The sequence below is a fragment of the Mustela lutreola genome, chromosome 14, assembly GCF_030435805.1.
Source record: "Mustela lutreola isolate mMusLut2 chromosome 14, mMusLut2.pri, whole genome shotgun sequence".
Classification (NCBI taxonomy): Eukaryota; Metazoa; Chordata; class Mammalia; order Carnivora; family Mustelidae; genus Mustela; species Mustela lutreola.
In genome coordinates this window covers 73,808,196-73,834,394 of record NC_081303.1, presented here as the reverse complement: position 1 = coordinate 73,834,394, position 26,199 = coordinate 73,808,196, and the positions used below count along the sequence as shown (strand labels likewise).

The 26,199-nt window shown below is 65.2% G+C and overlaps 1 protein-coding gene across 4 annotated transcripts in view; it reads right to left on the bottom strand.

Moving 5' to 3' along the window:
• The window catches only part of MEF2D (myocyte enhancer factor 2D), a 30,514-nt gene extending 4,706 nt beyond the window's left edge, over window positions 1-25,808 (bottom strand). The window contains exons 1-9 of one of the 4 annotated variants that reach the window (XM_059145273.1): window positions 25,425-25,808; window positions 9,736-9,923; window positions 8,971-9,174; window positions 7,595-7,732; window positions 6,536-6,746; window positions 6,281-6,337; window positions 4,641-4,831; window positions 4,127-4,147; window positions 2,886-3,014 (exon numbers count right to left, since the gene is read on the bottom strand). In XM_059145273.1, the coding sequence (XP_059001256.1) occupies window positions 2,886-3,014; window positions 4,127-4,147; window positions 4,641-4,831; window positions 6,281-6,337; window positions 6,536-6,746; window positions 7,595-7,732; window positions 8,971-9,174; window positions 9,736-9,789 (1,005 nt within the window). In that variant the 5' untranslated portion in view covers window positions 9,790-9,923; window positions 25,425-25,808. Of the gene's footprint in view, window positions 1-2,884; window positions 3,015-4,126; window positions 4,148-4,640; window positions 4,832-6,280; window positions 6,338-6,535; window positions 6,747-7,594; window positions 7,733-8,970; window positions 9,175-9,735; window positions 9,924-25,424 lie in introns of all 4 variants that reach the window. The other 3 variants (XM_059145274.1, XM_059145275.1, XM_059145276.1) reach the window with 3 other exon arrangements.
• Window positions 25,809-26,199: the final 391 nt, after the last annotated feature.

Below are 26,199 nucleotides of genomic sequence, written 5' to 3'. Positions count from 1 at the left end.
ACAGCTTAACTATTCTCTTTCCCTTTCACCACGGGTAGGTGTCACTTTCAAGATGTCAACTGAGAGGGAAAGTCAGGAGGGTCTGACACAGCCCAACCGTCATCGCTTGGACAGACAGGGATTCACGTGCCTGAGACGGGTGCCTGCGGACCCCGGGCACATGTTGCAGGGAAGCCAACTGCCTCACTGCCCTCTCCCGGGGCCGTGTCCCTGCGCTGTCAGTGCACAAGGGTCCAGGGGTTCGAGCCGCCGTGTCCACACAGCCACCAGGTGGATGTGCGTGGCCCCAGCTGGGCCCACGGAGCGGAGCGGCGGCGAGGGCACCCTAACCCCTGTGGCCCCGGCCGGGTTCCCCGCGAGGCGGAGCTCCTTGCTCCTACTGTCTCGGTCTTAAGGAAGAAGCTGACGTCTGCGCAGCTGATGCCAGGCCGGGCACTCCCACGGCAGTCTGTCTGGGCTGCTTGGCAGAGGTGCCCCGAGGAGCCCAGGGCAATGGCGTTGTGGGGGCACACAGGCACACCCCACGTGGTCCCCCTGCTGCGCTCTCACTCAAGGGCTCCCTGGCTGTGCCCTGGTCTTTGTGCAGGGACCACGGCACCACCGCACAACGGTACAAGAAGGGCGAGAGCAAGGCCCCCGGAGGCCCCGAACCTGGGGCAAGCGAGGCACTCGGACTTGTCCGCCCAACACGCACAGCACGAGGCCTGATGGGCGAGGGAAGGCACGCAGGCGCGCACCACGGCATCTGACGCACAGGACGGATCCCAAAGACCGGCCTGGGGCTGTTCCTAATTCACGAGCGAGGCAATCACAGCGTCCGGTGTGGGGGACCCCGGGTGGAGACGGGACCCCGAGCTCCTGGCTAACCCCTAAGTCTCGCCCAGAGACAGTCCCTGCCTCTGGTCTCATAACAACACTGTAGGCTGAGACACTGGTCCATAACAAAAGCAGAGCGAGGGCAGGAAGGAGCCCCTGCCATCCCACCGCCAGGAGATGCGAGGGGCCCGGCTCCTGTCCCGCACGTCGCCACCACACTGGGGACCCAACTGTGCGGAGGCCCAGGGCCCCCTGGAAAGGAGGGACATGGCGCACAGGCCGTCTGGCAGCCCACTCGCTCCGGACCCAGAGCGACCCGCGGAACTCTGCGGCCAGCGCCAGTGAGGGGCCGGGCCTGCCCCTTCCCTGGGACACCAGCAGAGCCGGCCTGCCCTCAGCCAGAACTTGAGCAGGAGCCAGGGACTAGGAACGCCAGACAGCTGGACGGCAGCGCGTTTCCGTTTGTACGCGGAGGGCCACCTGAAAACACCTGCTGTGGAAACGGAGGTGTGCTGGGCGGCTGCAGCAGCTTGCGGACCCAGAGCCCCAGCTTCTGGGAGGGCACGAGGGGGCCTACACCTCCCAGCAGGGCCCCGAGGGCAGGCCCCGGGTCAGAACGTGCTTTCACACCAAAGTGCCAAACAGTCTGAAGTCTGGCCTTGCCGGGCGCCTGTCCCAGTGTCACAGAGGCCCGCTAACCTCCCCTCCTGCTTCAGAAGACTCCCGAGGGCCGGACACGATGGCAGGAAACCACCGCCGCGTTTCGGGGTTTCCAAACACTGGAGCTCTGAAACAGTGGTCTGTGCTGCTCTCTGCCGCCCACCCCGCCCGCCCTCCACTCTTCTAGAAGAGGAGACCGGCCCCTGGGGGCACAGCCATCTGCGGCTGCCCACGGGCCCCATACAGACAAGAGCCGCAAACACAGGGCCGAGGGCACAGGGCTGAGGGGTGACCACACGACACCTGGGCAGGGACATCTGCATGCAGACCAGGTTGGCGGGGTCCGGCCCCTCACCGTGGCGGGGCTGCCCCAGCTCCCTGTCTTGCCCCGGGGGGCTTCCTGTGTCTGCAATGGTGCGGTTCTAGCTTTGTTCCTGGGGAGGAGGCAGGAGGTGCGACCACCTATACAGGTTTCTGGAGCAGGGGCTGGGGAGGCGGGAGTTTAAGGGCCTTTTGGTCTAGTCTGATCCAGCACAAAAGAGCCGCAGCACAAGCCAGTCCTGGGACTGGGACCCTGTGGAGCGCCTGAGGTCTCGGCGGGGAAACAAATCCTCAGACACAAGGTGCTGAGGCGTTTCCCCGTGAGCAAGTCCGGCGTGGAGCGCAGGCCAGGATGGCCCAGAGCGTCACCACCTGCTCCCAGGAGGGGACTGTGGGGGACTCAGGAGGGCCTGAGCACTGGGTGTCCTGTGCGAATTCTTCCACCCAGAGGCCCCCCGCCATGTCTCCGAGCGGCTCTCCGCCCGCACACCCTGCCCGACCTTCGTCAGCTCCTTCTCCTCCCTCCTCCCCGAGCCCCTCTTGGCGCTCCTGGCAGTCCGGGCAAACCTCCCTGACAGACTTCTGTCTCTGGCCTGCTCCGCCGGCGCCGTCTCCCTCACCTCCTCCTCCTGCTCCTGCTCCTCCAGGAGAGCCTTGCTGTGCTGGGCTGTGCTGCCCAGCCCATGCCCCTCCCCAACCCTGGGCCCCCTGGTCAGCCAACCTGTGGCTTGGCTCCTCCTCAGACAGGAGGCTCCCTAAGGGCAGGGACTCCTTTCTCCATTAGGCCCTATATTAAAAATGGGGAATACCTACTTATTAACTTGAATTTCAGACAAAACAATGAGTGATTTTTTAACATTTTAGCAGAAGAAAGTCTTTGACACACACTTATCCTCAAAAATTGTGTTTTATTTGAAATTCAAATTTCAGTGGGCATCAGTTTCTACTTGCTGACCCTGGCAACCTCCGTCAGGTGGGGGCTCCCCTCCCCCCGAGCATCCCCCAGCGACTCTCTCCTGCTCCCCCTCGGGCCCCGGTCCAGCCCCAAGGCCAGGCCGCTCGGTGGGCTGGAGGCCCAAGCACTCACCTGTGTTGTAGGCAGTGGGCATGGAGGAGAAGGGGAGGCCCTGGCTGAGTAAACTGGGCGTTGCCACGGAAACCACTGGCGTGGTGAGCGAGTGGGTGGACTGGGAGGCCCCGAGGCGCTGGGCATTGTTCTGCAGGAGGAAAGGGGTCGGTTGGTGGATGGTCGTCACCAGGCAGGTGGCGGGAGGGTGGGCTGCATTCCCCCCAGCCCTCCTGTCCAAGGACAAGCTGGGGCCTCGGGCCCCCAACAGCCCTAGGCTCGGTCTGGAGGGGGGACGCGGACAGGCAGGACTGCTGGCGTGTTCCCAGAGAGGCCGAGACCTGGGGCGGGAGACGTGCCTGGCCGGGCGGAGAAGCAGACTGGGCCGCCCTCCCTGCCCGTCTCGCCGCACGCCTAGCCGGAGCGCGCGGGCCTCTGTGCGGGAACGCCGGGCCTGGCGTGGCGCGGGCCCGCGTGTGCACACACGTGTGCGGGGCTGTCAGCCCCATCCGCCGCTGAGTCACTTGTTTATTCCAGCCCCACACTGCGGCCGAAACTGCCGACGTGTTGGCCGCCAAAGCCCGCTGCCTTTTCCAGCCTCCCTGGCCCCCGTCGGGGAACCGGGGAGGGAGAGGCCCCGCGCTTGCGGCAGGTGGTGGCCAGTGTGCACACGGGAGGGCGCGTGCGCAGCTGCCCTTGCCTGAGCACATGCGAGGCGTGCTGCGTGCGGGACCAGCAGGGCCAGGCAGAGGGGCTGTGGTGAGCCCCCTCCCCCATACTCCCACCCCCCAACCCCAGGTAAATCTGGCTCAGCCTGGGATCTCTGCAGCTCTGGGAACACACTGTCGTCGACAGCCTGCCCCCTGCTAAGGAAGCCCCCGTCCTGGGTCCCAAGCTCAGCAGGATGGAGCCGGGGGCAAGTCTGGCGCAGCCCCCCCAAGACGGGCATCTTGGGGCCGCAGCAGGCAGGCCCGCTGAGGCTTGGGGCCGGCCCCTACCCCCTGCACACGCGCGTGCACACACGCAGAGCAGAGGAGGTGTGGGTGAACACGGCACACAGGCACGCACACACAGGTACAGGCACGTGCACATCTGACCCCCGACCCCTGCCCCATTCAGCCCTGAACCCCGCCCAGCACGGAGGAAACACCGCACAGCACACAGGCCGCTGGAGGGACGGGGCGCACGCTCCCCAGGGCCGCGCGGGGCCACAGGCTGACCCAGGGCTCCAAGCCACCACACACGTCTCTGGGTCTCACTTACCAGATCTAAGTGGTCCTCCGTCTGGGAGCGGAAATGAAAGCAAGGGGCGGTTCAGTGTACGGCCCTGGCCCTCGCCTTACTCCCCGGCCCCCACAGCCGCCCGTCCACCTCCTCACACAGGAGCAGGACAGCTGTGCAGCCCGTACAGGGCTCTTTGGTGTCCACACCGACTCCAGAAAATGCCACAGCCCGATGTCCACCAGTTAGGAACCAGTTAGGAAGCCGTCACAATCCAAGCCTCGTCTTTCCATGGCGCTGGCAAATCTCCCCCCCTGCCCCTCTCTGGCACAGAACCTTGTCTCCCACCTCCTGTCCCTTCCTCCTGCCCTCACGGGTGGCACGTCCACGTTCTGACCTCCTGGAGGGCCCTCTGGAGAGCGAGAGCTCACAGGAAGTCCAACTTTTGTGGTCTCCCTTGGGCAGGCCCACAGACCGGCTGGCCGGCATCCCTCCTGCCGGAGCTCGGCCCTTCCCCACCCCCAGCCCCTGCCCCTCGGTGCAGACCCCCACTCACCAGATGATGCATCAACCCCTTTCCTCCCTGGGAGGTGATGACCCTCAGGTCAGGCTTGCGACTGGGGGCTCCGAGCTGGGCGCCGTGGGTGGGCGGAGGTGGAGACTTGGCAGGGATGCCCTTGTTCAGAGTGCTGCCGTTGGCCACGGGCAGGAGCCCGGGGGAAGCCCGAGCACTGACATAGCCGTTCCCTAGAGGAGGAAAGGGCGTCAGATCAGAGGACAGATACGGACCCAGCCCTCCACCCCTGGGCCAGGACTCCACACTCAGGCTCGCGGGGACTGCTGAGCTCTCTGATCCTCCCCGAAAACCCCCGTCCTAGGAGAAGGGGAGAAGCCCCCTCACTCCGGAATTACCGGATTATTCCCTTGGCTCTAGGCCATGTGGGCCAGAACACGGGGGCAAAAGCACCAGAGCCAGAAGCCACGTGGCCTCGCCTCCCCACCTCCCTTCTGGTGACACAGGGCAGGGTGTCCAGCACCTTCCGACCCCATGACCTGCCCTGACTTCTCACAGGGGCCCGGCTGCAGATGGGGAGGGCAGCCTGGGACTTGGGCCTCCGCAAGGACTCCCGAGACACCCCGACCACTCAGACTGCAGCTTTGGCCAGAGACGGGGTACACGGGACAGGACGCCCACGGCCCTGGGGGAGATGAGCCGTCGGCCGGTGGTGGTGCTGTTGCTGGTCACGGGGGACCGATAACACCCCCCCCCCCCACAACTGGTGACCACCAATGTCATAAGGACCTTGTGCGTTTGTGCCACCAACTACACAGGCCCCCTCATTCATCCGAGCTCACTGAACCCTCACGCTGAACCTCGGAGGCAGACAGGAGGAGGGTGAGCCCCAAGCCCAGGATGGGGAACTCGAGGCCTGGTGGGCAGAGGCACACGGACTCGTCCAGGGCAACGTGGCAGGCTGGACGTCATGCCAGCCCCCACCCACATTCCACATGCTGGGCCTGGGCACGGGGAAGGCCCGCCTCGGCCTGGAGACTGCAGGCCCTTCTCCGACCCTCTTCGCCCTCCTCAGAGATGAAAGGATGTCCACCGTGCCCCCCACGCCCCGACCCTGGTGCCCGTCACTCCCAACAATGCACTGGATGGTGCCTGGGGCTAAGCTGCAGACTCTAAAGCCCAGAGACGTGGGGACAACCACAGTTCCGAGTGTCACCTTGCTCTGTCCCCTGGGAACACATCGTTCCCCTCCAAGGGTGGGGCTGCCGCCATCCCAATTTCCGGATCACTCCGGGGACGGCAGGAATGTCGGCATGACGTCAACGGTGACATCTGAAGTCATCGTCACCAGCCAGCCAGCAGCACAGGGCAGGGGAGAGGCTGTCGGCGGCCGGGGGTCCGAGCGGGAACGCGTCGGCAGCGCCAGACACGGGCATCCTCCAGAACCCACCCAGACGTCCCGCTCACCAGAGAAGCCTTGCCTCCCTCTCCCCCCGCGGAGACGTGGGTCTCTTCTTCCCGTCTGTCGGGATTCCCTGAGCCTCCGTCTCTGGTGACCACCCACGCCAGTCAGGGCTGCAGACCACCCTCAGGCTCAACTCGGGCCCTGGGACCTTCCTCTCATCTCCTCTGGGTCCCTCCGGGTCCCTGGGGCCTGCGAGGCCACCGAGCAGACCACTCACCGACAGGGCTGGGGCAGGCTCCGTTAGCACTGTTGAGGTCGCCCCCCAGCATGGCCCCTGGGGACAAACAGAGCCACAGTGAGCTGGCGGGACGGCACCTTCCACAGCGGGACCCAGGCCCGCAGAGCGGCAGGAGCCCTGGTCCCTCCCCTCAGGAGCCACCCAAGCGAGCGACGGAGGGCTGTGCTGGCCGAAGGGCAACTCCTGCTGGTAACGGAAGCCCCGAGCGCCCGGCGGGCCTCCTCCCCACCTCACCTGCGCTGGCCGGCCGCTGGGGCAGGCCCGGGGACACGCTGTTCCTCTGCAGCGCTGGCTGCTGGGGGGACAGGAGCCGCGGGTCCGTGAGGGATGACGTCACCAAGGAAGGGGTGACCAGAGAGCTGCTGGGATTGCTGAACTGCAGGGAGCTCTGACTGGACACAGGCACCGTGACGGGCATGGCGAAGTTGGGGGCCGGCACAGCGGACTAGACAGAAGATGGAGAAGCGGGGTCAGGCCAGGCGACACCCCCACCCCGGACCCACTGTGGCTGGGGACAGGCAGGCCCGGGCTCCTGGATCCTGGGCTGTGTGTGCGAGGGTCCACGGCTCACGCTCTCTCGCCTGGCCCTCTCGGAGGCGGTTTGCTGGAGGGAGCGCTTTGGGCCAGAGCTCTGGCCCAGAGAATGAGACCTGCTCGCAGCGGACGGGGCCAGGGACCCCTGAAGGCCCCCAGTGGAGGCGGGTTAGTCCTCAGCCAGGCGGGACACACGGGGAGCAGGTTAGAGGGCCTGAGGACAGACCCACGCGCACCCACGCAGCTGGGGACGGCCTGCACCGAGGCTCGGGACCCATGTTACCTGTGCTCCCTCAGCGGGTGGCTCGGGCCAGCAGTGTCCACGAAAGCCCCCCGGACACCCGGCCCTACTCTCCTGCTGGCTACGGCCCTCACGTCATCTACACATGCCCTGCGGCCGCTCCCGGCCCGCACTCCGCCCACACGGAGACTCAGCCGGGCCACAGGCACCCACAGCGCGGCTGGGTGGCGCCTCGCTGGTGAGGCCAGCCTCGGCGCGGGACAGGCGTTGGGGGCGGCCGGGGGCCGGCGGAAGCCACACCATGCACCGCGGGAGGCGGCCCCATGCGACTACTCACGGCCAGTCTATAACTCTGCATCATTTTATCAAATTCCTCGTCTATCTTTTTATACTTCTCCTCCGTCTGGGGGGTCAGGGCAAACACCTCGTCCGCCTCGGGGCTCTCACACTCCCTGTGCTTCTTGTGCAGCGCCTGGGGGCCGGAAGGGGCCGACAGACACGCGGTGAGTGGGGCTCACCCCGTAGCGCCGGAAGAGCCCGTCCAGCTCCTCGCTGGCGCGCCGGTACTTGTCCTCCAGCAGGGGGCTCTGCTCCAGCGAGTCCTCCCCGTCGGGCTCGGGGCTGTCACAGCCGTTGAAGCCCTTCTTCCTCAGGGTCTGCAACCGCAGCAGGGCGTCAGCCGGCGTCAGCGGGGTCCCCGGTGCTCTCCTACCTTCTCCCCACCCCCTTCCTCGGGGTCCCCAGCATGTCCCGGCCGCCCCCTTCTCCTCCTCGTGTTACTGTGGGAACACGCGCTGGGTTCGGGACGTGGCGGGGGGAACAACCGGGAGTGGCTCAGGCCCCAGGGCCCACCACGGGGTGGGTGGGGGGGCGGGGGCCCACAATGCACCTGGCACAGACCCCTGCTTCCCAGGTGACAGGTGGGGAGGGGCCCTGGGGGGATGGGCTGGGAGCTGATGCCGGGGAGGGGGGCCAGCCCCTGCCTGACCACCCCCAGTACCCCACAAGGGAAAGGCAGCCCTGCTCACAGGAAGAGGGGGAGAGACGTGGAGACAGAGACAGAGGAAGAGGCCCGAGGAAGCTGGCGTACAGGGAGCCCCTGCCGTACGACCCCCCGACACGCTGTCCTTGCCGGGGCGGGGGGGGGGGGCTCGCCATGTCGGGGACCACCTGGTAGGTGTGGAACAGACCCCAGAGTTCCCTCTTCCTGCTCTAAACACCTTCACAGACGCTCGTTCTGTCGTTAGTGGATAACGAATGTACGTCTTCCGTTCTAGTTGAGAGTAATCTCTTTTCTCTATTACAGAACTAAGGTAACTTCCTCCACATCTTGGAGTTCAAGCCAGAGGCCCAGCCTGTGGCTTCCCGGGCACCCGCCTCACTGGCAGAAGTTCTGTTCCCTGAAAGCACGCACGCCCCATGGGAGAAGCAGGAACTGGGCTGTCTCGTTTAAGTCCCACCACACCCTTCCAAGCTCGCCCCGGCCCTGCTTTGTGGACGTGGGCACCACGGCCCGAGGACACATGGCCAGGAAAGGCCACCACTGGATTCCAAGGCCTGTGTCCTCCGACAGCCTGCAATGCTGGCTTGTTTTGAAACAGAAAACTGAACCCCAGGGACCCACAAAGGGACAGAGGCAGAGCGGGAGAGCTGGAAACAGAGGGAGAAAGACAGAGACGGAGTCAGATGCAAGAGCAGACCAACGATGGATGAGGAGAGAAAAAGAGAACCAGAGGGAGACGGAGCAGAGGGGCGTCCTGCCAGCTTCACAGGCATGAGCGGAGGCGCAGCGGGCCGGGTGGGCAGCCGCCGGCCGGCCGGGGTACACACTGGGCCGGCGGCTGCCCGCCTGCCGCCTCGGTCCGGACGCGGGAGCGTGCGCGCCCAGGCCCACCTCGATGATGTCGGCGTTGGTGCGGCTCTCGTGCGGCTCGTTGTACTCGGTGTACTTGAGCAGGACCTTGTCCATGTCAGTGCTGGCGTACTGGAACAGCTTGTTGGAGTGGTTGAAGATGATGAGCGCGATCTCGCAGTCACAGAGCACGCTCAGCTCGTACGCCTTCTTCATCAGCCCGAACTTACGCTTGGTGAATGTCACCTGCGGGCGGCGGCAGGGCCGGCGGGGTGGGGCTCAGTAAGAGCCTGCTCCGGAGCCCCTGGCCTGGGGGTGGGCGGGGACAGGCCAGCACCTTCCGGCCTGCGTAGGCCACCGTGCAGCGCAGAGCTGCCTCGTGGAATGGGGAGAATCTGGACAGACAGAGCTCCACGGGGGCTGTGAGTGGGTCGGGGAGGAAAACGGGAGGGCCTCCCGGATCTTCCCCTGCTGTAGCAAGACGGGGAGAATTAATCTTGGGGAACAGGGTGTGCCCGGGCATGGCCTGAAGCTGGCGTATGGCCCCTGGCGCGGGGGGTACTTGGGGGGGGACACCCAGGTCTCCTCTTACAGCAGCAGATAAGCCTTGGAGTTCTAAGATACAGAGTTCCAAGAGCTGCAGGGAGCTGGGGGTTCCTCTCCTCCCAGTTCATTCCTTCCCCTTCCATCATAGCCTCCAGAGGCCCCCTCCTCAAGGAAGCCCTCTTGGATTAGCAGGAGCGAGTGGAGGCAGAGGCCAGCTCCCTGCCCTCACCCCCTCCACGTGGCTCCAATACCCCTTCTCACCTGTCGGTTCCGCTCATCAGTGATCCGCTGGATCTGAATCTTTTTCCTCCCCATCTTCTCCGGGGATCCTCAGTGCTGGGGGGAGGGATCGCTGGGTGGCGGGTCTGGGCGCGCCTCACACTGTGCTCATGAACGGCCTGGGACCAGGGCTCAGTTCATGGTCTGCAGGACAGCTTCTGCACAGCGTCCTGGGAGGGGAGGGGAGGGTCACGAGAGGACAGTCAGCCCTGGCTAGCACCAGCACGCAGGCCAGGTTCACCGCACCCGGGAGAGGCTGGCGGCATCCACCCCATCCTCGAGATGGGGACATGGGGGTGCCCTGAGGCAGCAGCAGGCCCTTACGCCCAGGCTCAGGCCCCAGACCAGGCTCTTTCCACACCAGCGCTGCTGCTCTTGGGTTCCAGATCACACACAGTTAGTTGGCTTCCAAGGGTCTGGGTCCTGGAAAATGCCCCCACAGTCCTCTCCTCTGCCCAGAACCCACCTGGAGTAGAGACAGCTAGGTCTGCCGGCTGCCCCTCGGGCCTAAAGGGGCACTGCCATTCGCAGCGCCCAGTGCAGAGAGCACCTCCTACCAGGGCCACGCACTGCTAACCCTGGTGCCAGGACAGGTGCACTCTGCGGCCCAGGGTCAAGCACACAGAGCAGCCTGGAGCCTGGGGACCCGGGGTGGGGCTGGGGCTGCAGAGCCTCCTCCTCCCTCGGGGGCTGCTCCACTCCCGTATCCCCCTCTCCTCCATGGGCCTCTGCCTCAAAGTTCTGCTTCAAGAGCCACTTCTGCTGCTTAAAATAAACAGACACATACACCACCACCCCACAGCAGAGTCTGCAAGCTTTCTTCGCACGGGGGTCCACGGCGATCCACAACTATTTTGGGCCCCGTAGGCCATTCGGGTCTGCACAAAACACGTAAACACAGACGGGCCACAGGGCTCAGGGACAACAACAGGCACAGGGGCAGCTGCGGCCCCGAGGGCACAGCCTGCAGATGCCGCTCTGGGGGACCACACCACGTCTAGGACCCGAGTCCAGTCTGGGCTCCAGCCCTTCCCAGCCTTGCCCCCCCCATCCCGGAAGCACAGATCAAGGACGGAGCCACTGGCATGCGCCGAGGCTGCTGGCCTCCAGGAGCATGCAGACGCCCCCCCCTTCCGCAGGTTCAGCAGCCAGCTGGGCGGCTCCAGGGCGGACCAGTGTGTGCGGAGGGAAGCCCAGGCTGACCCAGGAAGTGCCCGCGCTCAGGTGTGGGCGGTGCCCAGACAGGCTGGGTGAGCCCTCAGGGACTGGATGGACCTGGGGTGGGATGGAGGCACCCGATGAGCCCATGGCCCCTTGGGCTCTGTGAATGGGGAGAATCAGAGGTGGAGCCTTCTGGGAGAAGGGCTGGGGGTGGGGTGGTAGTGAGCAGGAGGTCCACGCTTTCCAAAGCCACTCTGGGTCTGAGGAAGACCATTGGCCGTGGAGGTCCAGCCTGACCCCCGACCACAGAGCTCCAGGCAGAGACCCTACAGCACAGTCCAGCAGGTGGGCTCTCAGTGCCCCCAACCTGAGCAGAGAGGACAGGCAATCTTTCAGGGGCTGCTGAGTCTTCCCTGAGCCTTTCCAGCCCCCCTCAACCACGGCCCCTGAGGTCCCACGGTAGACGGCAGAGCTCAGCCTTGGCAGCTCAGTCAAGGAGGGCAGGGGAGAGGGGGGGAGGCAGGGCATCTGGACTTGGGGGGAGTCGGGAACACCCCTTCCCATCAGTTCCTGCCCCTAGGACTGGCCCTCAGGCTCTCCCTAGCCCAGCTGGAAAGAGAGCTTCTTTCTGCTCTGTCCCGAGAGGGCAGGTAACAACCCCATGGCGCTCCCGCACAGCCAGAGGGATCCTCCATCCCCCTCTCCCGGACAGGGGTCCCAAACCTCTTCCTCTCTTCCTTGTTCTCCGGGTACTCCTTGGCTTCTGGGTCCCCTACTGTCCCCACGGGACAACAGCCACCCAGCCCCCACAGCCCTGAGTGGCCCAGCAGCCGCCCCACTCCTTGCCTATAGCTCCATCTCTGCCAAAGACCACGTGGAAGGCCCCAGCCCAAGGATTTCAGCCCCCATCAATCCATTTCCCAGTGCAACCCCAAAGCTGTGTTCCTCAGAGCTGCGGGACTCTGGGCTCACGGGGAGGGCGGAGAGGGGCGCGGAGAACAAGGGAGCCACCACGACTGCTTTTTCTTGGAAAGCCTGGCCCGGCCTCGTGTAACGGGTTTCACGGCTGCCCTCCCAAGCTCAGAGCGGGTTTCACGGCCGCCCTCCCAAGCTCAGAGCGGGTTTCACGGCCGCCCTCCCAAGCTCAGAGCGGCTACCTTCCCTCCGCTACCCAGGCCCCCAGCTCCCTCTCGCCGCCTTTTGTGTAAAAGCAAATTCTTGCTAGGATGTGGCCTCTTATCAGCTTCGGGCCAGTTCTCTCTCTTCCTCCAAGTGGGGAGAGAGCCTCTCTGTGCTCCTGGGAGCCCCGCAAAGTCCTTCCTGCGGTCTGACCTCGTTCCCTCGGTTCTCAGGGTCCCTGCCCTTCTAGCACTTACCACCACCGCACACTGGCTACATCCCCGCGCTTCCGTTCCATGCCCGGTTCCCCGGGAGCTCGAGCTCCAGCCGGAGCCACGTCCGGCCACGTCCGGCCTTCTCGCACTCTACCCCCCCACGAGGAGGAGCTCAGGAAGGCTCTGCTCAGACGAGGACCGTCTCCCTCGCGACCCTGTGAGAAGGCCTTCTTGTGGTCTCACTCCGGTCAGTCCCGCTGCGGGACCTGCAGACTCTCACTGTGCCCCTGAACTTGTATGTTTGGACAGCACCAGCCCTCTGAGCGAGCCCGCCTCTCCGGGCCGGGCCTCAGCCCTCCCCATCCTTGGGCTGCCTGGTGCAGAAGGTGAGACTCTGAAGTCTGCGGAGCGGCCCCGAGCACATGGAGATGGAGAGGATGGGGTTGCTTAGGCAACTGTCGCCTGGCAACCAGCTCCCTGGCTGATCTCCTACACCACCCCCCCACCCCCGCTTCATGCTGGGGGAGCTGGGATGCAAGAGGGATCAGGGCTGAAGAGACAGGGAAGCCACAGAGGACCCCCGCCCCAAGCATCCTCTGACCAGAGTGGAGTCAGGGACAAAAAGACCAGGCCCAGTCTGTCCCCTCTGCCAGGGGAGCCCCGGACTCCACGCTTCCTGCCCCCACCCCGCGCTGCTCCTGTCCCTGTGCCTGCAACGCTAGAGGACGAGGTGCCCCTGCCCTGGGCAGTCCTTCCTTCTATCTGACCAAGAGCCCCCCACGGAGCAGGCTGGGTCTGTGATAACCTCCCCCCCTTCCACCCGGGCTGCCTGCTCCACCTGGCCCAGAGTCTGAGCGCCCTGGGGCCAGAACACGAATTCACCCGTGACTTTGGAAGGAGGGTGGCTGGGGCCTGGATGGGCACCGAGGACCCTACACGGACCCCATCAGGGTGAAGGAGGCCCGACTTGTCCCGCTTCCCACCCACTCAATTAGGAAGATCCTGATGAACACCTGGGCCTCCCTGATTAGCCCCTGCCCGGTGACCTAACCCAGCCAGGAGCCAGAGGCCCGAACAGCTGTTCTTCTGGGGGCACCTCTGCCCCCTGGCCCGGCCTGCCCCCATGCGGCCTCTTCTTCCCGGCCCTCTCCCGTCCTCTAGGAAGCCCTCCCAGCCCTGACTTTGGCTGTCTCTCCTGGAGCCCAGGGCTGGAGGGCGCTTAGCAAGCTGCTGTGGACACAGCAGGGTTGGCTGGGTTGGCTGTCTGGCTCTGCTGGCCCCAGGGCCCGCCTGACCTCAGGACCCAGCTACGGGTCCTCAGGCTGGCAGCATCTGTGTCACCGAAAGCAGCCCCTGGAAGGCTCTGGCAGTTTCTGCTTCTCCCACTCAAGGCAGTGCCGGTAGGACAGAGCTGGGCAGGCTGGCCTCCTGGGGGCAGGGAGTGGGGACAGGGAGAGCACAGGGGAAGGGGACGGCAGCTGGGCCAAGCCCAGGAGGCAGGCACAGACCCACCTTCTTTAGGGAAGGCAGCAGCAGAGCAGCCCCGGCAAACGGGAAGGGGCTGCGGGGCTGACACCACCTGACAGGGACCCCGAGGGCCACCTGTCCAAGCTGGGATCCAGGCCCAATACGGAGTGGGTTCCATTTACATGCAAATGAGGTGCAAACAATATGCAAAGTGTACCCTAAAGGGGGTCTCGGGCTGGAGGGGCCACAGGAGAAAAAACAGGCCGGCCCTCCCCCAGTTTAACACCTCTTGGTACCTGAGCAATATTCAAACCATTCTCAGGTTTCAGAATGATGCTATCTCAGTTCCTGTGTGAGGGTGGCCTGGGGCCAGTGGGGAGAGTGCAGGGGGGCTGCCGGGGCAGCCTCCTGGACCTGCAGCAGCTGTGGCCCAGATGCCCTTCCTGGGGGTGCCCTGACACGGCTTCCAGCTCCTCTCTCCTCCCTCCCCATGGCCCCCACCCCCCCCAGGCCTGCTGCCCCAGGGCCCAGTGGCCCCCAGGAACCTGAGGGCATCTGATTCCAGAGTGGCACCACCAGGGCAGGTCAGACGCAGCAGGGGCCCAGAGAGGCTGAGCGGGCAGCCCCCGTCACAGAGCACTGGGCTTGCGCCCCTCTCCGCTCATCAGGCAGGCCCTCCGTCCCTTCCTCTCCGGCTGATCCCGGCTGCAGGCGGCACTGGAGGGAAGGCAGGCGGCGCTGGAGACAGCTGTCATCCCTCCTCCCGCCCCTTCCCCCGTGGCTGGGCTGCAGGGCATGAAATAAGCAGCAGGCGCTGGGGGAGGGGGTGACAATCCAATCCACCTGTCACCCCCACAGTCAGGCGGCCTCCAGCAGCCCGCTCACTAACGAGGGAGGAGGCGTGGTGAGGCAGACACGGAGGAGGGTGGTAGAGGGGACAGACACCCAGATGGGCAAGAGAAAGAGAGGCCGAGAGGCCAAGAGGGGGGCCGAGGGTGGGGTGAGGCAGAGACAGATAAGGAGAGGCTGGGGGGGTGGCAAGACTCAGAGGCAGCTCAGCTGCGCCCAAAAGCTGGGCTGGGCACGGGGGCACGGCCGGACAGGATGCCAGGCCTGCCCTCTGCATCCCTGCAGTCCGGCCGACAGACGAAGCAGGGAGGGCAGGTCCCACGGAGGGCGAGGGCATCCGGGCTCCTGAGGGCAGGCAGGCCCCCACGGTGGGCAGAGGGCAGCCCCCCACGGTGGGCAGAGGGCAGCCCCCCACGGTGGGCAGAGGGCAGCCCCCCATGGTGGGCAGAGGGCAGCCCAGGAGCCCATCAGTCCTGAGCCATCCCAGGGCTCCCAACCCTCCAGGCCTCTCCCCTCCAAGCAGAGACACAGGGAGGTGCACTCCGCAAGAGCGGGGTAGGCAGGTGAACCCCGACACTAACACACAGGGCCCAGGAAGAGGGTGCTGGGGTTCCCAGGTCTGGGTTACACACGGGGGGCGCCTTCCTTCGCCATCTCTGAGGTCCTCCGAAGTGAGGGCAGCGCCCCTCGCCCGCACCCGGCTGGCCCAGTTCTCACGCCCCCACCCTGCTCCCCCCTCCCCTCTGTTCCATTCCACCGTGCCCCCCCCAGCCCAGGGTCCTGCTTCATTCACCCCACAGTTCCAGTGTCTGCTTTCAAAGGCACAGGCGATCCCCAGCCCCATCCCCCTCCCCTCCAAGTGCCGGCTGGCAGGCTCCCTTCCCAAACCCCCGGTTCCCACCATCTTCCCCTCCCTCGGGAACTCCCCTCCCCCAGCCCAGCAGCCTCAGGGTTGGGCAGGGGCTATTTTTAGCCTGGGCACTGAGCTAATTTTAACTCACCGACAGGGACCTGGGGGCGGGCTGGCGGGCTGGGGGGAGGGGGAGGACCAGTCCAGGCTTAGCTGGACCCAGAACAGGGTGGTCTCAGGTCCCAGGTGCCCTAGGAAGGCAAGTGGCGGCAAACACTGCAGCCTTGGCCGAAGGGACAGGAGCGGCCATGCCAGAATGAGCAGCCGGCGTGGCCAGCGCACCGGGCACACGGGCCCCGCGGCTTCCGCTGGACACCTCTCCCGAGCCCCACCCCAGGCTTCCCTCGAGGCAAATCCCTGGGATGGGGTCATCCTGTTCTCTGCCCAGGAGATGCCTCTCCAGGGAGGGTCTGACTTCCAAGCCTCCCCCCTTCCCCGCCCCAGCCTAGCTGCCATCCTGCCTGCAGCGGCCGGAGAGTGTCCAGTGCCCTACAGTGGCAGCGGCCAGTCCCCCACCCAGGCTCCAGCACCGCCCACCGCAGCTCTGGCTGTCCCCGGGGGCCTCGGGGCTGGCTGCTGGGAACCACCCTTCACCCTAAACCCTCCCAACTTTCTGGAGCCACCGGGCCTGATCTCTGCAAGACTCTGGGGGTGGGAGGAGGTAGAATCCTAGCAGCAAAGGGGTGGCTGTGGCTGGGCAACAGGCAGCCCAGAGCAGCACGGGGTCTCTTGGCAGGGGCACCGGGGGCCTGGATTCTAGCCCTTGCTCTGGCCCTACATGACTGTGTGGCCTTGAGTAAGTCACTGCCCGCCCCCCGCCATGTTCTTTCCCACTGGTCAGTACAACGGGTGGGTGTAGGGGAGACGGTATCCGAGTGCCCTTCCAGCCAAGCCATTTGGCTACTGTGCTCCTTAGAAAGGCCCCAAAGGAAGGGAGGTCAGGGGTGGGATCCTCCACGGGGAGGTAACAGAAGACATGGCCTGGCTGGCCCACTATCCTCCAGCCCAGGGGGCGGGACAGCGTGGGGGCCACAAGACAGGAGGGACGGGGCTGATAAAGGCACAAGGGGCTTTCTGAACCCTCGTAACACGAAGCAAAGGGTTGACAGAGGCTCTCATGGTCAGCAAGGGCGGTACCAGGGGAGAGGGGGCATACCCCGGCCCTGGCCGCAGAGACGCAGCCTCCCCAACTCCAACCACACCTGGAAAGCCTATCAGACCCAGGGCTTGGGTAGTCACTGTCCCCCCGAGGTCACGGTCATGGTCATTAGTGGGGCTGGTTCTGGAACCCAAGCCTGAGCCTTGCTTCACGCTCTACCCAGCAGCCAGAGAGCACTGACTCACTACCGCTCATTTGCATGGGGATTTGCATAGTGTCTCTGACCTTATTCCAACAGGGCTCAACTTCCCATTCCAGGAACTGGGCCGCCCCCACCCAGGACACCTGGGCCCCCGAGATGGAGCTGGGCACCGTGGCCAGAAGGCATCCCCGAACCCAAAAGAGTAGCTGTGGTACGGAGCTCTCTGTCCCACAGGCCCTGGGCTCTTGTCCCTCCCCTGCACGGGCGGGGGTGTGACCCTGAGACAGAGGGACCACAGCAGAGAATCCCTGAGCTTCAAGGGGGCTCCACAGCTGCCCCGGGGGGGGGGGGGGGTTCCTAGGACAGAACCCCCCCCCACCCCATAGTGCGCGGGCTGAGGCAAGAGGAGGACGGGCTGTCAATCCTTTACTCTCGCCTCCAGCTTCATTTCTAAAATCCGCTTCCAAGCCTCCAAAGGAGAGTGGACGGCCTCATGCAGGCCAGACAGATCCTAGGCTCAGGGAGGGCTTCAGAGGGCGGCCGCTTTGGCCTCAGAGTCGTCTCTGCGACTCCAATTCGCTTTGTTAGAAGTCACCCAACCAAGCAGGGGCAGCTGGAAATGTCTCGGGGAGCGCGGAGGCACCAGCACGACCCTCCAGCCAACGGGGAACGGCGGGCAACCCGTCGGAAGGGCTCATGCGCCTGTCCAGTTAGAGCCCCGACCCTCGTGGCCCTGCCCTTGCCCGGCGGTCCGCTCTCCCCAGAAGGCCTCCATCCCTCCTACCGTGGCCGGCCCTTCCACGCAGGTCACAGAGATGAGAGGGGTGGCCGGGGCCCCGGCCATCTGAAGCGGTTGGGACGGTTAGTGTGACACCTTCCACCTCCCCACCCAACTTCCCTCTGGGGTCTCGGGAGACAGAAGTGAAAGTGGCAGCTGGGGCCTTGTGGGGCGGGTCGGCCAGAGAGCCGTTGGGTGAGCAATGCTGCCAGGGCCCCGGCCCGGCTGCCGCGGCCAGGGGTGGACTGATGGTTAGAGCGGGGGAGGGACTTCCCGCGGGGACGAGGGCACAGGGGGACTGTGGAATGCAGGGTCCCGAGGGAATGGGAGACAGTGGAGGGCAGGACAGTGGGCAGTCTCAGAAGGACGCTCTTTGCGGGGGGCGGTGCCGGGACCCTCCCTTCCCGGGCACAGGGCTGGGCAGGGCCGCTCTGGCCAAGGCAGGTGGCGGGCTCCGGGCCCTGACTGCGGGACCAGCAGGCGGAGCAGACAGGACTCAAGGCCCCAGGCCCAGGCCCTCACAGGGGGCAGCACCTGGCCTGACAAAAGGGAAGCTGGAGGGTCAGGCTGCGAGAGAGTGTCCCCCTACGGTCACAGATGGGCCCAAAAGAGGCCAATCCAATCAGAGAAAGCAAATCCTCCTAGAGACAGCACGACCTCAGGGAGCCACGGAGGACTTAAAGGGGCCGCTCAGGGCGGTGGCTGGGTCTCCTCCTGCGGAAGGACAGTCCTCTAAGCCCTGGCGGGGGCGGGCAGGAGGACGACTGCGACTGCGGGGGCTGGGCTGGCCGGGGCGGCCAGCCAGGCAGCTCTTACGGGATTAGTTCCCTGCTCGCAGGAAAGGAGCCAGGTGAGGCTAAGACGCCCAGCTGGAGGGAGGGGGCCCAGGCGGGTGGGGGGTACCGCCTCACAGGGACACAAACACTTGTGCCTGATGCCACTCACAGCCCCCTTCGGAGAAGGGACCGCATGCGGAACCCTGGGCGACCCCTGCCTGTGACCCCACACCCCCACCCCAATCCCAGAGGGGGGTCCCGCCCCCTCTCTCCTCCCCATCCTTCTGCCACACTTTATCCCCTGCCGCGCCCCAGGGAGCAGGTGAGGGGCCAAGGGGTTCCTACTCTCCCCTGCGGGGCCATCGCCTCACCCCCCACCCCCTGGCTGACAGGTGGGAGAAACAAGAGGGAGCAGCTGGGCCAGGACACCTGTCCCTACCCGGTCAGTCTGGGCCCCACAGGCCTGCCCTGGGGGGTGCACAGGGGAGTCACCAAAGAAGCCAGCAGCTGTAGGGGCTGGAGGAAAGGGGCTCAAAGGTCAAGCCCCCGTTTCAGGCTTGGCCCTTCCTCCAGGGCCACCCCCAGCCACTGCCCCTCGCAGGACACAGAACACACGCACACTTTAAGGAGAGACCCTCAAAATCTGAGGTCAGCCGCGCCATCCCCCTGCCTCCATGCTGCTTGATCCAACCGGAGCCTGGAGCAGGAAGACTCCAGAACGGAGACAGACCCCTCCCCTCCGCCCCCAGCCCCACCCACTGTCTCCTCCGCAGGGTTGGGGATGAGCCTTCCTTTTCTCCCAACCCTCAGCCCCACCAAGCGGCTGCTGGCGGGGGCAGGGCGGGAAGTCGGGGGGAGTAAGGAAGCGGCCGCCAGGGATCCACCAGGGATCCGCCGCCAGGGATCCTCGGAGAGAAGACTCCCTCCCGGGGAGGTGGAGGAGGAGGGCAGGCTCCGAGGCAGGGAGACAGCTGGCTGGGGAGGCAGGGGTGGGCCTGACGTCCCCAACCCAACCCCACGTGAGACGGAGCCCCAGGCCTGGAGGCCCCCACAGGGCCCCCTCCGCTCCCACACCCCCGGTCCCTGCCAGGACACCCCCCCTTCTGGGGCGCTGCCCAAGCCAGCAAGTCCTGGGTCGGGCTGGCGTCGGGGTCTAGAAGAAAGGAGGCACCCACTTTCCAAGCACTGGCTCTTGAGGGCCCCACATGTCCCCCACGGACCCTCCCTACTTTCCCAGGGGAAGCAGCTCTTTCTGTCACCAGGGATGAGGGGCAGAGGTGGGTTCCCTGCATGACCAGGGCTTCCTTCCCCCGGGAGTCCAAGCGATTCCTTCCGGGACAGAGTCCCAAACCTCTGGGCCTGGGCGGGCTCCTGTCAGCCAGGCCTGAGTTCCAGCCTGATTCCTGCCGGCCCATCTTCCCACGCCGGCCCCTCATGAAACCTTGCTCGAGGGGGTACTGGTAGGTGTCCTTCAGTCCCTTTTCTGGGGGCCTCCTGCCATGGTGTGCCGTCAGGCAAAGATACCTTCTCCAGGGGCGCCGGGGTGGCTCAGTGGGTTAAGGCCTCTGCCTTCGGCTCAGGTCATGGTCCCGGGGTCCTGGGATTGAGTCCCACAACGGGCTCTCTGCTCAGCAGGAAGCCTGTTCCCCTCCTCTCTCTGCCTGCCTCTCTGCCTACTTGTGATCTCTATCAAATAAATAAATAAATATTAAAAAAAAAAAAAGATACCTTCCCGGGGAATCACAGCGACATCTCCCTCAGCTTCCCACCGAACCTCACCCTCCACCCTGGGGCTGGGGGCTCCCAGGAGCGTCCAGGGGCTCATCCTTCCCTTATGTGCCGTCCTGTGCTCCTCCCAGGTTTCCCCAGGCCTCCCGCTCGCCAGGACCCTTCCCTTAACCTCAGACAAAGCCCCTAACTCCTCACTGGGGAAGAGGGACCTTCCCACTGCAGCTGGCCTGTGTGACATGGGGGCAAGGGGATGGAGCAGACGCAGCCCTCAGCGAACCACTTCCATCTCTGCCTCCCTTACCCAGTTATAAAGAACAATTATGCCAGGAAACCGAGGAGCCTCCGGGTGTCTGCATGCCCGGCACAGAGTGTGGCACACAGGGACAGCATGACCAGCGCTCCCTTCCTCCGGTCCCCAGGGATCTCAGGAGTTTCCGTGTTAGGTCTCCAAAGGAAGAGCGAATGGGATACGGCTGGCGGGGAAGGTCCCTTGATCAGAGGACAAAAACATCTCCTTTTCTATATGCTTCCCTGGTCTGCCCAGCTCCCTGGGGAGTGGCCAGAGCACCCAGCCAGAGGCACCAAGCCAAGGTCAGTGACCAGGCCTAGAGCCCAGAGCCTCCTGGGAGGGTGAGTTTAAATGAGTAAATATGGTCCCGCCTGGGTGTGGCCAGCAGCAAGCTGAGCTCCGGACAAGCCCCTCCCCTCGAAGCCTTCCGCAGAGGGAGAGAGCTCCCAGGGTAGGCACACGCGCCTCCCCACCCCTGCAGACTCTCGGGGTCCATGCAGAGTCAGGGAGCTCGTCTGCCAGGTATGCACGGCGGCCAGGACCAGCCAAAACCATGGCAAGGCTCCCCGAAAGGCGAGGTGGGGACACAGGCTCAGGAAAAGGAAAAATCAGCTGCCTTGGGGACCCCCCAGGCCAGGGATCTATCCCGCAGTGCCCGAGGGCTCAGATGCAACCTTGACACATGGGGGTGGCCTTGCTCATCAGTGAGTGGGGCGGGAGACCGAGACTGGGGCAAACCACAGGGTCTCCCGGGTGCTCCGATGGCCTCATGTCCACCTGGAAAGCTGCCTTAGCCCAGGGCATGTGGCCCACGTGGAGGTACGGGGGCGGGGGGGGGGGGCAGAGGCAGTGTGAGCCAGGGCCGAGGGGAGGAGCCCCCGGGGGGCACTGCAGGGGCAGTGATGGGAGTCAGCTAGGGCTCCTCAACTGGCAAGCCAGGCCCCAGGGCTACCCATCTGCGGTCTAACCTCAGTCCCTCCTGCTCTAGTGAGCCCTCCCTCTGCCAAGTCCTTGCAGGCCTCGGCCTCCTCCCCCTGGTCCCCCACCCATCGGCGGCCTCCAATCCCTTAATCATCTTCCCATTCACTGGCCCTCACCCCCGCGGGGTGGCAGCTGCTCAGTGGGCGTCTACACACCCCTGGGTATGAGCTCGCACAGCTTCACGCACGCCCGTGTGTATGAGCTCCCGCACCTTCACACACACCCATGTATGAGCTCACACACCTTCATGCACATCTGTATGAGTTCCCGCACCTTCACTTATGCCCGTGTGTATGAGCTCGCACACCTTCACACATGCCTGTGTATATGAGCTTGCACACCTTCACGCACACCCATGTGTATGAGCTCGCACACCTTCACTCCATGTGCCCCTAAATGCTGGGAACCTGCTAGGTGCATCTGGGCTCGGCGGCCTGCACCAGGACCCCCCCCCCCCCCCAGCACCCCCTGGCAGGCTCCCGGCAAGGGGGCAGGAGAGAAAACAAATACCCAGCCCCATGCCACTGTCTGAGCCTTTCAGATAGCAGAGCCCCCAAGAGTGGCTGGGGAAGAAAGCACCTTTAGAGCTCCCTCTTTCCCAGACCAAGGGAGAGCCACCGCTGTCCCCTCAGCAAGCACCCTGCTAAGTTCTTCCGAAGTTGAGCGCCAGGCCGCTTGCTGCAGTGGTGGGCGGGCAGCCCGGCACCAACCAGAAGCCGGCATGGTGTCCAGCTTCCCACACAGAGCTAGGAGCACCTCGCACCTCCCCCTCCCACCATGAGTAAGTCACCAAACTGGGACAGAAGGACAGACGGTTGGCCGGACTCCGGCCCCATGACTGGCTCATAAAAGCCACCAGCAATGACAGTGATGCCGAGGCGATGCGTGCTCCCCCCGCCACCCCCTTCTGCCCTGTAACAAGCAGGATAATTGCCTCAAACTGGGGGGCCTCAGGGAGCCCAGAGAGTCCCAGCCTGGACCCATGGGGTGGGCAGAGCCCCCCACCGCAGAGCACCATGACCCAGAACCTGACCCCTGACGACAGACCCGAGACCCGTGTCCGACTCCCATACCCACTGCGGACACCAAACAAACCCAGGCCAGCCTCTCTCACCTGCCCCCCACCCAGCCCTCTTCTCCAGAAAGGCCACCACCTTCTGGGTGACAAGGGCAGAGAAGCAGGCTCTGAATAGTACAACCAGGGCCCTGCTGGAGGCCTCCGTCCATCCCCAACTCCTCTTGCTCCCACACAGGCAGAAAAGTAGGTGGCAAAGGGGGCAGAGCGTCCGGCTCAGGGCCCCCCCCACAGGGCCAGGGCAAGCACCGCGATCTTGGACCCGGTGCCAGCCAGGGGGCAGCGGCCCAGGTGGCCGGGGGAGAAGGTTAGCAAGATGAGCAGAAGGCCAGGCCCCTCTGGGGGCCCAGGGGCGAGGGACGCCCGCGGCAGAGACTGAGGAGGAGGAGGCTGGGGGAGGCTAGGTGGCGATCTGTGAGGGTCTAACCTAAGGCCTCCTCCTCCCTGGGCCCCAGTGGAGCTGGGGGCCTCCCCCAGCCTCCCTGCTACTGGTACTCCAGACGGCCCCCCCACCCCCGCCAGGGACTTTACCCTCCACCTTCTTTCCTCACTGCACCTCCAGGAAAGACCAAGGAAGATTAAAAAAAAAAAGAAAGAAAGAAAGAAAGAAAAAAAAAAAAAAAAAAGCCACCCTGCTGGAGAAAGATTATATAACAGCAGCCAGAAAGACTATCCTATCTCCGGGTCTGTGAGAAGAGCCTAGAGCCAAGCGGGGCAGAGCTGGGAAGCCCAGGGCCCTCCAGCCCAGGAGCCGCAGGCCCAGAGCAGGGGGGACAATGGGCAGGACGTCAGAGCCACCATTCCCAGTCCTCCACCACTCGGTTCCAGGCACTGGGCACAGGAGACAGAAGCCTCAGCTCAGCCCCTCACGCCCATCCCCCAGCACACGGGTCAGGATGCTCTCTCTGCCTGGGTCCTGCTGCTCCCCTTGGATCTGAGGCTCCAAGAGCAAGGACCAGGCCTTCCCTCTCATTGTCACTCCCTACTGTAGAGCCACGCCTGGAAGACTGGCGCTTAGACTAAAGCCCTGACACAGACCTGCTGTGTGATTTCAGGTACATGGCTCAACATCTCTGGTCCCTAGAGGAACACGAGTGAAAACCCTTCCTTTTCCCAGAGAAACCAGAGACCCCTCACTTACACATGTCCACGCACACACCTACACACACACCCAGGTACACAAGCACATACAGGTATGCTGGGGGGCAGGGAGATACCACAAAGAGAATAGGACCACTGAGACCCAACAGTCCAAATGCCCATCCTAGGGCAAACTAGGAAAGAGCCGTACGTAGGCCCTAGTGTTCCCCAATCACCCAACGTAAGACATAAAGACATAAGACATAAGACATAACACAACATAAGACATAAGCGGGTCTTCAGCCTCCCTCGCTGGGATCCCACCCCACCCCCACCTCCTGCCCAACACACTGGGAAACCACAGGAAGGAAATTCATTCCCAGGCAGGCCGTGGGAGCTGGGACAGCCAGGCTAAGTCCTGGGGCGGGTGTGACCCAGCGGCCACAGGCGGGCTGGACATCTGTGAACACTGACATGTGCCTTTTCAATGCTCTCCTTGGCTCCCAAGACTTCCCTGTTGGGGGTGTGAAGACGAGTGGGAGGCGGACAGCTCCCTAACTTCAAAACACCCAATCTAGGGCTGGCCTGGGCTCCCCTCCTATCTCGAGGCCAGAGCAGCCCAAGGTCACCGGCCCAGACGGCAAACTTCCCATAGTCCAGGCCGGCACCTGAACTGCCTGGGAGACCCGCGGAGGGGCTGGGGGAGGGGTGGGTGAGGACCACCCCCAAACCAAAGAAAACAGGCCAATAAGGAGACCTCAAAAAGGGGACTCAGCACAGGGAAGGGGGGCAGAGGATCCACCCACTGTAGCCTCCCCCAAACCACCAACAATGCCCTGTTTAAGAGGAGGAGGTAGAGAGAGCCTCCCACTTAGAAGGACAAACCTGGGATAACCTAGTCAGTGGTTCCGAGGGTGCCCACACCCTGGAGCCCTCCCGAGGCCAGGACAGACCTACAGAGGCTATCCAGAGGTCGGCTTGAACCACTAAGGAGAAGGGACCCTTTCTCCCATCCCCCTGAGACCCCAATCTGACGGCAGGGGCCTGCCACAGGGCAAGACACAAGACTCATCCTGGTCTCCTTGAAAACCCCCCAACACTCCCTCGACCCCCACTCCCAGACCAGTTCAGCCTGCCATTGGTGGAAAGACAGATTGGAGAACTCTTGCCCAGATGTTGAGCAGCTGCAAACTTCTGGCCAGGGTTTCTCCAACTGGGGCTGCTGACAAACCAGATCGGGGGGTCTCGGAGTGGGGGTGGGAGGTCCCAAGAAAGGGTCGAGCGCGCCCACCTCCGTGGTGACCCGGCGTCCCAAGTCCACAGGCACCCGGCAACCCCGGGCCGGGACAAACACACACACTCACACACCCCGACCCACCACCCCGGTGTCATCTGAACAACGTCCCCCCTCCCTCCCCCGCTTCCCAAACAGCTGCGGCTCCCCCCGCCCCCACCCTCCCGCCGCCCTCCCAGGCCCCCTTCTGCACCATTTCGGGCCAAGGAGGAGTGAACAGGCGGCGCGAGCAGGGAGAGGGAGGGAGGGCCGGCTGTTAAAATGTCAGTCGCTCCCGGCTGTCACCGGAGACCCCCTCTGAGGATGGCGCCCCGGCCCAGACCACTCGCTGGCCGTCGTAACCCCCGACACCCACAGACGGGCGCGCCCCCAAGCGCAGGTCCCCACCCCGACCCCGGCACGCAGGGGAGTCAGAGCCCCCTGCACTTGTCCCCCGGCCGAGTCCCTACACAAACAAGCAGCCCCCCACGTAGCCTCCCACCGCCGCCGCACGGAAACAGCCCGCTCCGCGAGTTCCTACCACCCGGGGGCCACCCCAGCCCACCCCTCAGGGGGACGGTCCAGACCACCCTCCACCCCAACCCCGGGACGGGGTGGGGGAGGGGGGCTCTTAAAGCGGCAGGCGCACTATTTTTCCCTACTCACCGGCCCCGCTGGGGGAAAGGGGTGTCACGGCTGGGAGGGGTGGCCCTCGCCCCCGGTCCGGGGGATCTTCAACGCCGGGCAGCCGCAGCTCCGGGCGGGGGGGAATAACAAATGAGGCCGGCGTCCGCGCGGGCCCTGGGCGGCGCCGGGGGGCCTGGGCCCCCGCCGTGGGCGCGGGGGCGGGCAGGCGCGCGGCGGGAAGGGGGGACCGGGGCCGAGCGCCCGAGCCGCCTCGGCGTTGTTGATATTTTGCTTCCTTCCTCCTTTCGGGCTCCAAAGGTAACTCCTCCAGCCCCCGGGAGTCGAGGCCGACGTAGGCACAGCTCAGCCTAGCTTGAGGGGTGGGGCCCGGGGGTCTGATGGACAGGCAGGGAGGCCAATGGGAAAAGCCCGCGCCGGCGGGGCGGGGCCTGAGGGGGCGGGCCTGGCCGCGGCCCCGCCTCGCGCCTCCCGCGGCCGGCCGGGCGGGCCGGGCGCCCCACCCACCGCCCTCCAGGCTAGGCTGCGGCGCCGGGAGCGGCGGATCCCTCCGCGGGCCGGGAGGGGAGGGGAGGGGAGGGGAAGGGAGGGGGGCCGGGCCGGCGGCGCGGGGAGGCGAGGCCAGCGGCCGGCGGAGGGACGGCCCGCGCGAGGTGCCCCTCGCCGCTGCTGCCCCCGTGCGCTCGCCGCGGTCCTCCCCGGGGGCTGGGCGGCCGCCGCGCACTGGCGCACGCGAGCGCGCCCCCTCGACCCCCGAGCCCCGGGAGAGTTGGCGGTGGCAGTCTAAGTAGGCAGA